Raw genomic sequence first — 12211 nt, 5'->3', positions numbered from 1 at the left:
TTGCCTTCCCTTCCAAACCATTTCCCTTTTTTTATTAACCTGGACCCCTCATTTGATTTTATATGTTGGTATTTTAAGGAGCTGGTATTCTATATTTTATTATATTTATGATTAAATTGTTATTCTGCATACTTTTGGGAGGGGGCAAGAGAGGAACTGGGGACTATATAAATAATTCTTATTATTACAGTTAATTCGTAAATTGATGCTTGAAATGATGAAGCCACAAAGACCAGAAATGGTGACACCAGCAACTGGGATTTGCTCTTATCTATCACCCAGAAAACCTTCAATGAAAGAAAATAAAAAATGATTTTTTATTTCTCTTATCACCCTCCTCTCTATTTTTCCCTCTATGTATTTTTCTTCAACTTCTTTCAGACCACCTAATTAGAACAAATCTTTCTCCTCTGATTTCTTTTCCTTGATGTTCTTCTTTCTCTCTCACTCCATCCCTGACAAATTTCTCTTTCCCTCTATCCCTTCTGATCATTCCCTCTCCAAAATCATTTCCTTTCCCTGAAGGGTACCATCGCCTTCTCTTTTCTTCCTCATGCTAGAATTTCCTCCCACTCTGTTCTCTCTGTGAATCCACCATACTTCCTCTTCACCAGTTTTCCTCTCTCTTACTATGCCTTCCCCTTCTCTAAACCTGATTCCCCGTTTCTCACTAGCCCTGCCCCACAAGAGTACTTTCCCTTATCCCACAAGATGTTGTCAGTCCTGCCTACCCAACATACGCCTGCCTTGCCCATTACATCCTTGCTACCAATGGCTACCAATCTTGCCCTCACCCTTTCTTGTCTTCTCCCCAAATGTCCTCCCTACCATCTGTCTCCCTTCTCTCTCTCCCAGCCTTAATACTTGCAAAGATCCCTTATTCTCCTCAAGGCTGCTTTGTGATCCCACTGCCTTCTCCTCTTAGATCTGTCTATAGCAATGTGTCTCTTGCTGAAGAGAAAGTCAGTGCTAAAGATGAAGATGAGGAAGTAAGTGGGTACCTGGGGAAGGAGTGGGGGGATTCAGATCAACCTTGCAGAGGATAAAGGGGCTCCTGCCAGCCTGAAAAGTAAGGAGATGGAATGAGGCTGAGGGACGAGGTTCCATAGCAACTCTTCCATTAGGATCTTCCATCTACATGGATTTGGTCTTCTATGTACAGTAGTAGGCCCCTCCTATTGATTTCAATGGGACTATCCTAGGAACATCCTACCTCCATAAGGCAGCAGAATCTGACCCACAGTGTTTATCTTCTCACCTTAAAAAGGATGATGGCAGTTTAATTAAGTGACAAAACGTTGCCTAAGTGGACATTACTATAATCAAAAGGAAGGCAGACACATACCACGGGCATGATTTGAGTGTGAGAAATCATAAAGGATGTTTGTGCAACAAGTAGTTACTCAAACTAATAAACTCAATTCTCTGGGGCAGGCACATTACTGATGATACCAACTATTGTACAAATGGTCAGATAAAGAGGCAAAAAAGAGCAGTCACAAAGTTCACTGAGCTATTCAAAACACAAGGACTGAGGGAATCATTGTTTGCCAAGTGGAGGATGAAAACAAGGTAAGAAATGCTATGCTTCAAAGGACTATTTTTTTAATAACAAAAGAGAAAAACTATAAAGGGCCACTGTCTACTCAAGTGTTTGTATTGTAAAAAGTTGTGCTGCTAATCTTTCTAGTAGACAATACATTGACATGACAATAAGATACTCCATATTGCAGCATAAGTTATGTGATATTACGGTGTTGGTTTTGTATATTTTTTCTTTTTTATTGTTTGTGATTATTAAACAAATGGACATAAATCAACCAGCCATAAGATTTCAAGTGCTAATGCATTACTAACAGTCCTACCTGTTGGCGGGATGATTCCAGGAGACATTAGACCTGGGACAGAGTGTGGCATGATATGAGAATTCTCTGGGGAGGTGACACTTTGAGTCCTCTTAGGAGGCCTTCCAGGTCTAGAACTGAAACAAACAAACAAATTTTTTTTTTACAATTAAGCTGTTGTCTTACACATCATTTCAAAGTTGTTTCAAGTGGTAACATGGACTGTAAATAAATTTGTTTCAAGGACGGTTGCTTTTGCAGTTAGATGTAATAGACTTCCATCACTAATTAGATTACATGCTGAATTCATTTTCCTCATTGAAGATCAGCCGCTCTTGATGCATAATTCATAGCCTGCACCTCGTTACCTGCTTCTTCATATTAATATCTATACACAGTTTGAATTGCCTCGTTTGCATATGCTAAAGTTCTGCATGCAGCCTTCAGCACGAAAATTATGCACTAACTTGTAATAATTATTACAGTCAGCTTGCTATTGATTTATGAGACTTTTAAAAACCAAATATGTGTAGTACTTGTAATGAATGATATTTTAAGGTTCTTCAGGAAATTAAAAGGCAATGGCTGCCTAAGGAAATGTTCTGCTTGTTTGATTTAATACTACAGTTAGCTGGGAGGTGGAATGAAAGAGTGATTCAGACCTATAGCACATTTTTCGATGATATGTTTTATTACTTCACACTGCTAGCCTGATATCTAGATGATAAATGACAATACATATCTAATGTGTGAAAAGGTCTTGCAATTTCTTTATTTTTTGTCATTTAAAAGATAAGTCAAGTTATCATTTAACCCTTATTCTATTTAAAGTGAAAATCACACTAAGTCACCTTACTTTAAATGTACTACATCAGAAAGGGCTCAGAATTATTTGTAGGACACTGTTGAGCAACTGTCATCATAGCAGCATTCATATGCCCAGTGTGAATAAATAAAGGGCTTCAGGTTTACGCATTCCTTGTCCTTTGCTCACATAAACGACTTTCCACCTCCAGGGCTGTGTAAATAGCCTACAAATTGGACATGGACTACAATGAAAATATTTACTACCTACCCACATATGAATATATATGCAACACCTGCCTCACCAAAGTGCTCATATTCCCATGTATAGACCAAACCATTATGTTCATGTATGTTCCTGTAGCTACCTACTTGGGGGTTATTTAGGGATGACTTCACAGAGCCAGGCAATCTATTTTTTTTTTTACATTGCAGTCTTATTATAGACTATGCCCAATATAAGGGTGTCTCATTTATTTCTGAATGGGGTAGGAGGAGGGAGAATGTTGAGCTGCTCAGCCCCTGCAGTCCTAGCATATGCCAAAATCCCATTGACTGTATGGGGATTTTTATCTATGCTGGGACTGCAGCAGGAAGCAGATAATAAAACACCCACTTTTCCTGTGACCATCAGATCATCCACGGGTTTGGAAACACCCTTTTTTTTTTTTTTTTTTTTTTTTAAACTTCTACAACCCATTTCTAATAAACTAATGGCAATCAAAGTGCAGGACATTTCCTTGGAGTTTAATGACTCAGGGCCTTGGGCCATTAACCTTAACTGGTCATTAATTCCTAAGTTACTGTCCTGAATTGAGGTCATTATTAATATTATAAACCCGGGATTTTTTTTCTTTCTTTTTCAGATAAACAAGAATCCTTATTTCCTACTCTAACTGAAAAAGATCCACATGAGAACCAGATTGTTTTACAGTGATAGCACACTGAGACATCACATCAGCAAATCAAAAATCCTCACTTTCTTTGGAATGTTCTATATGAGTGATAATAAAATAAACATACCATGAAAACACCTGAAACTGATAAAAATCACACACAAAAACCATCTGACTTCAATGGAGTGTGTCTAAAAGATTCACCACAAAAAAAGCCCACGGTGTTAGCAAACTTTAATGACTCAATTTAAATATCAGTGGCAGCACTCTCCTCTCAACTCCTAGTGGCGAGCCTGGGTACTGCCAGAGTCTGACATCAACATACAAGCCACAGCCTATGTGTTGCTTTACCAGACCATAATAGAGCATATTATGTATGGAGTGTTAACAGAGGTCTTCAGGCTCATTAAAATGTAAGGGATCACACCTGCAAAGACTCATTTTCAGGAGGTAGTGCTTACTGACAAAAGTAGCCCCAGTGAAGTCAGCAGGCTTGATTGTGCCACAGGCTGTGAGGCCTATGCAAGTGACTCCGGGGAAGTAAGAGCCTTATAACTCCATGTGAGCTACCCAGACCTTGGGGATGGGCACACAGGGGAAGCAGTGCTGTGCTCTTATGATTCCTTCCATATGCAGCACTTGAACATGCTGCGCCATACAGAGGGGGTTGCCGCAAAGTCACAAACTAGCCCAACAGGGCAATGTTCTAGATAAGTGTTTGCATAATGAAGACCTAAGTTTCCAATTCAAACCCCAAAGGATGATGTTATTTAAATGCCAGTTTGGTGGGCTAGTTCTCTTTTTTTTTTCCTGATAACATTTTTTTAAATGTAGAAACAACTATCTTGCACTTTTTTATCTATTTAAGAAACAGTTGCTAATTATGAAAATTCAGGTAAATAAATTTCAGACTTCTAAAATAATAAGTCTGGAAGACCTAATTTAGAGTCGCTGCAGACTGTCTACTACCCAATTAAAATGAGTACACCACTGATTGGATAAAGCAAACATACACTGATTTCCCCAAATGACTGATTATGTAATAACAATTGTTTTAAGTTATTATTTATATTACACACTTGTTTCACTAACAAATTTCTAAACTACAATAATTCTGTTTTATATTTGCCACCAAGGTAGTTAATCCTTTATATTATGTGAATATATAATATGCATATAATGGCAAAATCTTGACTGTCTCTGTTTTTAAAGGAGCTATAGCAGTGGCTCTCGAACTTTTTTACTGGTGACCCCTTTCACATAGCAAGCCTCTGAGTGTGACCCCCCCTCCCCCTTATAAATTAAAAACACTTTTTTATATATTTAACACCATTATAAATGCTGGAGGCAAAGCGGGGTTTGGGGTGGAGGTTGACAGCTCATGACCCCCTATGTAATAACCTCACGACCCCCTGAGGGGTCCCAACCCCCAGTTTGAGAACCCTTAAGCGATAGGGATGCTTTCTGAGCTTCATTCCTACAGTTCAGCAAAAGTAAAATGTCACAATAACTTTTTTTAACAGTTTTTGTACCTAGCCAAAAACCTTGCATACTACTTTGTAGTCCATGATGAATTTTTTCTAGTTCTATTATAAAATCTTAAAAATAACTATGGCCAGACTCAAGAATGTAAGCTGCTCTCTCATGCAGAGCTAACCAAGATTAACTCCTCTCAGGGCCAGATGTCTGTATACAGGGCCATATTTCCACTTACTAATTGGTATAACCGTCCCTGCCAGCGGGGCTCGGTCCACGAATAGATTGTCCTCCTTTAATCCATTCTTTCCCCAAAACTGAGCATAGCTCATGTTGCAGTGAAGTAGCCATGAAGCAGGTAGTTTTCAATTATGAAAAGGAGAAAAAGTACAGGGGAAGAAATCATACTTGGGAGGTGACAAATAAATGCTTGAGGAGAGTATGCACCCACTGCTCAGTCTGCCTCCTCTCAAATTGGAAAAGTAACAAGGTAAAAATAGAGAATAATAATTTTTTTTTATTCTTTAAAAGTTTCACAGAGGACATTTCAGAACTTCCTGTCACATCCTTAGCTGGTTTATATCATTGTAGCACCATCAATTTCAATGCAGCTTGGCCAGTCTTGGCCTATGCAGCTGAGAATCTTGCCCTATGGGCTGAGAGGAGATATAGACTTTAAATGAATCATGTTTGGCAGAAGTGCATCTCCAGACACTCCTTGTTCAGCCAGACCTTCATGTATAGATGCACTACAATCAAAGGAAAGAATCTGGTCCCTTTTCAAGGGGACAACAGAAGAAATTATCTCCTTAAATACATTTTGCATTCAATAAGCCCTTTTGTGCCACATTTATAGTACGCCTTTCAAGCCTTTAGAGCTCAACTGCTCTTTCTTTCTCTTCACAGTATCCCAGTGTCACTTATTAACAGCAGCAGTAATGGATTAACCACTTTTGCTACTCTCATCCATGCTCTGGAATGCAGCAGTGTCATTTTAAGTGCTAACATTCTCAGTGAGGAGACGCCAGGTATGCAAAACAACAGGGGATCACAACTACACCCCGTGCTTGTTGTATTAGGCAGCACTGTAATGGTTAAAAATCTGGTATCGTAGAAAGATATCTTGCTAGGGGGGTTAGAGGAGACGGGATAGGGCAAAGGAATGATACTGGCATATGGAGTCTTTTACCTCAAGGCAATTGGTTGAATACAGTATAGCTAATCAGTTATCAAAAGTTATTACTGTCTATTGACTAGCTGGTGTTCTATGTGAAATGAGTTTAGATGTCTCTGCCCAGCTCCCAAAGAATAAGTATCTGCATTACAAAAAGCACGACCAACGTTGGTACTAACAGAAAATCTTCCTGGTCTCAGCAGAGATCAATAACTGAATAGCACTGAGAATCTCCCACCATTAGAAGCAGTCCTTCCTTCCTGGGATACCTTGCACTGCTGCTGCCAGTGCTGTACCTGCACCTCTCGTGAACACTATAATGATGCATCAACTTGCAAATGAAAAACTAAAACAAAGCAAAATGACAACGGATGACCAAACCACCATGTAACTTCATTCCTCAGTTTTGAAAAAGCCTGATTTATAAGGTCTCCATCCTTCAGAATATTTCAAATGTATTGCACTACAGTATTCAAGGAAAAAGGCAACACGTTTTGATATTCATTTATGCCAGTTCAAGTTTTCCACTTAAACGTGTACCCTCAACTTTAGTTAACTGAAAGCATATCCAAGAACAGAGAAGCAAGAATGTAATCCTGAGATTAGATAAATTTCTATTTTAGCAGTTAGTAAAACAAAGATTACTCTGTGTTCTATTTACTTACAGCAGTAGTATAAAACAATAAAACTCTCGGGGCAATTACTTTAAATTTATTTTTCTTCCCACAGTTATGCAGAAAACCTTCTCACGCAATAATTAGTGTTGAACTTCTCATGATGTATTAGAAAGATTTATTGAGACAGCAAACAATGCTGATAAAAAAAATAAAGTACAGAGGTGCATTTTAAAATCTTCACAAGGGAAAAAGAAACAAACCAATGATCTCTGAAAGGGAGAGACTGTGCCATAAAAGTAGTTCCAGAAAGTGAAAGGACAATAGTATTCTACAGACTTAAGAATATACTTCTTCTATTTTTAAAACTAAATTACTGAGAAATGAATCTTTGGCCCAGTGTGCAGTACCAGTTTATTAATGCTAAAAATAATTAGACAGAATGGAACAGGATACTCCGCACGCTATATCCTATCCAAAGGACACTCATTGCACTAATAAATCAGCTGTTTGGTTCTAGACACATTAAATTTCTTTGGTGGTCATAGAAAACCACATTAGGCTGTTTCCCTTGCTGCAAACCCCCATGCAAATATCATGGTTTCCCCTAAACCTACCACATATCATACCAAACTTGTTCTTGGAAATATCTGGAAAACCCTAGGCAGAATATTATTATTTGTGTTACTGTAACACCTAAAGGCCCCAGTTCAAGTCGGGCGACCTACTACAAACACACAGTAAGAAGCAGTCCCTGCCCTTGCTATCTAAATACACAAGTCAAAGGGTGAGAGAGGAAACAGAAGCACAAATGTTAAGTGGTCACTCAGCAGCTCAGTGAGAGTTGGGACTAGAACTCATATCTTGTGACACCCAGTCCTATGCATTAGACCAGACTGCCTCTCAAACACAGTGGCCACCATTAAAAAGTCAACATTTTTCCAAACAGTTACCACACAAATAGTACATATATGTCCAAAACATGACAGGAAATAATTGCAGTATCTCATAGACTGCAGTGTGTCACCATTAACAAATGTTGTTTTCTTTATGGCAACCAGAGTGACTGGATGTATTCAGTAACAAGCATGGCTGCTAGTTGGCTGAGACAATTAGGATGGGATTGGTGGAAGCCATGATGTTTATAATTTTGCCTCTTGCATGTAGCTGTGATGTTAAAGGTACAGGATTTGGGGGAGATTATTCAAACATTATGGTTTTCCTAACAGATTAACACAGATGACAACTAACATGCAAGCCACCCTGTTTTTAATCTATATCATAAATGATAGGTACAAACAGTTAATTGTTTGGTCGTAAGATTGTGATGTCACAGCTGACTTGGCTAGCAGCTCACTATTGCATCTTCATTCCATTGGTTGAAATGCTACAACAGTTGTCTAAAAATACTGATTCGTATTTCATGTGGAATGTTTGATTTTGCAGTTGTGAGATATAAAACCCTTGTTACATCAAAGCCATACAATTTATAGAAGGAAATACATCTGATTAAGTGATAGACTAAAATTAATATGAAATAAAACTCATTTACATTCTAACCATACTTCACTGAAGATTTACTCTTTCATTTAAAATAAAATAATGAACTCTGATTCAGAAAGAGTTGTCAAAGTAATAGGAAGAGAATGCAGCAGTGAAGGAAAGCACAAGTATTGGAGATCATGAAGGAAAGTTATTTAAGAAGATTGTAAATAAAATCAACAATTTGTAAAACATACATATTCACCATCTTTCATTTGGTGTTTTGCAATGCTTTACCAAATATATTCTGTAGCTTCTCTAACATTAGTAATAATACAACAAAAGAGTTCAATATCCATCATACGCCATTTCGAAAATTATGAAGAAGAAGGTAAAAGCAGAATCCTAAAGTATGTGTGTCCCACAAATGTATTCAATCAAGTAATGCAAGAAACTTCCAATTTTAAATAACTAAAAAATGTTCCCCTTCTAGCAGTATTATGCACCTGCATAAGAATCCAAACAATTTCACAATCAAAGATTATGTGAATTTTAAATTTTAATTAAAAAAATATTTCTAGCTCTCATGGCTGAGATGAAAACCTTCCAAATGTGAACCAAATGTGACACAGTTCTGTCTGCTAGAGTCTGCAGATAGCCTGAAACAATGACTCAAATATATGAACTCCCTCAGCTACCATTAATCCCACAAGAGTGGCATTTCTAAATCTCAGTGAACATACAGTAATGTAAACATTAACTACTTCATTGCTGATCATTTAGCAGATGAAATGAAGAAGATGTGATAGATATGGCAATTTCCTCCAACATCCTTATTGTATTAAGTTTATGTGTTATTGTGGGCCAGGATTGTATGTAATCTCTCTAGAGGGAGATGTAACAGATATTGCAACCCCATGCAGTATCTTAGGGGTTCATTATTTTAAATGAATGGCTGATGTATGTTTGTGTTCTACTCAGTGAGGGAGGGCTACCACAGCTCCTCTTGGAACTTAAAACAGTGGGTGGGGATTAAGGCAAATCAGCCAGGTTGTAACCCCCACCCTGAGAGGTACCACCTGCTTGGGAGTTCAAACTGGTTTCTCCAGAGGCCAGCCAAACACAGAAAGGACTTTGGAATAAATAGCTTGACTTAAAACTGACTCAGGGCCTTCTTACTGATCCAGCAAACAGACAGGACCTTCAGACCCAGGGACCCCAATCCTTGAGGAAGGATTGGAAGGACAAACATCTACCAGATTCTGAGGTTGGAATGACCTCTGGTAAGCTTTTTAGCATGTGTGCAGGTTCTTTTTTCTGTAATGTTTTCACCTTAAGAATAAACGTGATTGCTTAGAATGAACTGTGTGGTAACTTGTAACTGTTGGCAATTACTCTGTTCCTGGCATCTAGAGAGCAAGCAGTGCTTAATTTGTGCCAGGGTTCATAGCCCCAGCGCCTCTGGGCTTGCTGCATCAGTTATGAATGGAAAAATATTGTGTGAGTTCCAACACTTAATTGCTTGAGCCCCGGCACCTCTTTTATTACAAATAAACACTGAGAGCAAGCAAAGAACAGGTGCTGGTCTGTCTAGGCAGTCTGGCTTGCTGGGAATATCACAGTGTAAATCGGGGAGCTGCACAGCCTTAACACCATGGTCAGGAGGCAGGGAGACATGGATCTCTTCCCAAAAGAGGTGATGCCTGAGGAGTTTAGAGTGGTTGTCCTTGACAGATCACAATGGTGGAATATAGGTGCTGTGACAGAAGAGGGTGGCAGAAATGAAGCCATCCAAAAGTGGAAATTGGGAGCTTCTGCAATGAAGAACTGAGAAGACACAAAATTAGGGAAAAGGAACAAAAACCAAGGAGGATGGGAAAGGGAGATAAACAAAGGGTTAAAATAGCTATGCTCCTAGTCGTGAGCATATTTTCTCATTGAGCAATACTAAACATGTCCATAAGATATTAAAATAGTAAACAATCAGATTAACTAAAAGTTAAGTTAGTACATAACAATTATATTCTACCCTTCATCTTTGTTCTTATCTCCCATTGACATCAGTGGAGGTTCCACCATAGATGAGGGCAATATGTGTGTGATACCTTAGTATAAGAGTTTCAGCATAAATCCAGATATTGACAGTATCTGAACTTGAAAACTTCAGAACAGATAGTTAAATACTAATTATTAGTTTTCCCCTCATTACAACTTTCTTCAGTTTTATTGAAACAGAAGGAATCATTTCAGTTACATGATTTTACCAATACAAATGGGGTACAAAGATACCCCAAAAAAAGAGGCAAGAACAAAGTGGTAACCATTTTACAGAGTGCTACACAATGAAAGTGAATGAGTAAAAAGTGTATTAATATATTCAATAATTAATCGGCAACAAATAAGAATATGTTTATGTTCAATGTCTGTCTCAAAATATTTCATTTTGCCTGTTGTGTCACCTGACAAGGAGTGACACAAACCTCCGAAGTACAGTGTTACAGTTCTTCACAATAGCATGACAAGGTTATACAAATCTGAAAAATATATATTTGTTTTGTGAAGTATTGATTTCATTGATAGTCTCATATGAATCGTTCTGCTTAAAGACTTGATTTCATTAAATCATTTACCCTTTAAAAACTATGCTTAAAATAAAAGATTTTATTCTTGCTTCTGCCAGAGAATGTGGCTAATATTCATGGATTTTTATTTGGTTGGTTGTTGGTTTTTTTTGCCATCTGGATTTTTTAAACCATCTGCATTGAACTTTGCATATATCTTCAAACATTCACTAGTTTGTGAACACAAATCAGATAATTGCATGTGCAAATAGCCCATAAGATTCATGAAAGAGAACTAAGCCATTTGCCTGCACAATTATCCATTTTGTACAATTAAAGTGCATATTTTATAGGGAATTTTTGTTTGGGCAGTTTAGAAAATCCATTTTTATCAGTGTATCTGCAAAAATTATCAGATCTCAGCACTCAGTTTTGAGACCCTCTTAAAACACACACACACACACACACACACACACACACACACACAAGAATTTGTTGATAAACTCCACTGTGGATCTCAAACTTATTATTCATTATCTACTATATTCAAATAAAGTTACATAGCAAATACATTTCACTTCATATTTGCATGGTAACCAAATTACTACCATAATAGGCATAAGCAAATATTCCTATTATTCAAGGTCGGTGTTTTCTGAGGCTATTCTGGTCTTGCTGCTGGTTTGCTAATAAATATTCCACTCCTATTCACAACAGTTGATAATGAAGCTCCACCATGTAGGTGTTTCCACTGTAGTACTCTAATTCATTCATCATTTAATAGGCCACACTCTTCACATGAAACAAGTGAACTGTCACCTTTTTAATGAAGCTGCCTATATCTTAAACCTTTTTTCCTTAAAAAAAAAAAGTATACTCAAAAGATTATATTTTGGCTTCTGCCAGAGATTGTGGTTAATGTTCCCTGCCCTTTGGGGTTTTTTTAATATTATTATTATTAATCTGAAACCCTCACTCATTCACTATATACTGCAAAGAGTAGTCCGAGTCGCCCAAATAGAAAATCAACTTTAATGCTGTGAGATTCACAATGGTGACAGACACAGCATCAGACTCTCCACTGCTCGGTGCAGATGCAAGTAATTACTGGCACCTCCTGGTTGCAGATGTCCAATGCAGGTACTTGTTCCATAGAGGTCCAGTACCACAAGAAACCAGAACTGTACGAGGACTTAGGAGAAAACATCCCTAAAGAAGCTGGGGAATGGGATTGGGGATTCTAATGTCTGACATAGCACTCCACTCCTCTTAACCCTCATGTGGCGGGACAGTGGCATCCCAGAAATGGTGTGGAGGCTTGAGAGGAGCCCTCAACCAGGTGATAATGATTCAGAAAGGA

At 38.0% G+C, this 12211-nt stretch overlaps 1 protein-coding gene across 1 annotated transcript in view; it reads right to left on the bottom strand.

Moving 5' to 3' along the window:
* DACH1 (dachshund family transcription factor 1) overlaps positions 1-12211 on the bottom strand; it is a 432844-nt gene that overhangs the window by 235575 nt on the left and 185058 nt on the right. Inside the window, exon 2 of the mRNA XM_065414734.1 lies at positions 1866-1981. Within this exon, the coding sequence (XP_065270806.1) occupies positions 1866-1981 (116 nt within the window). The remainder of the gene's footprint in view (positions 1-1865; positions 1982-12211) is intronic.

This window comes from Emys orbicularis, chromosome 1 (assembly GCF_028017835.1).
Source record: "Emys orbicularis isolate rEmyOrb1 chromosome 1, rEmyOrb1.hap1, whole genome shotgun sequence".
Classification (NCBI taxonomy): domain Eukaryota; kingdom Metazoa; phylum Chordata; order Testudines; family Emydidae; genus Emys; species Emys orbicularis.
The sequence above is the reverse complement of the archived record's forward strand: the minus strand, read 5'-3'. Positions and strand labels throughout refer to the sequence as shown.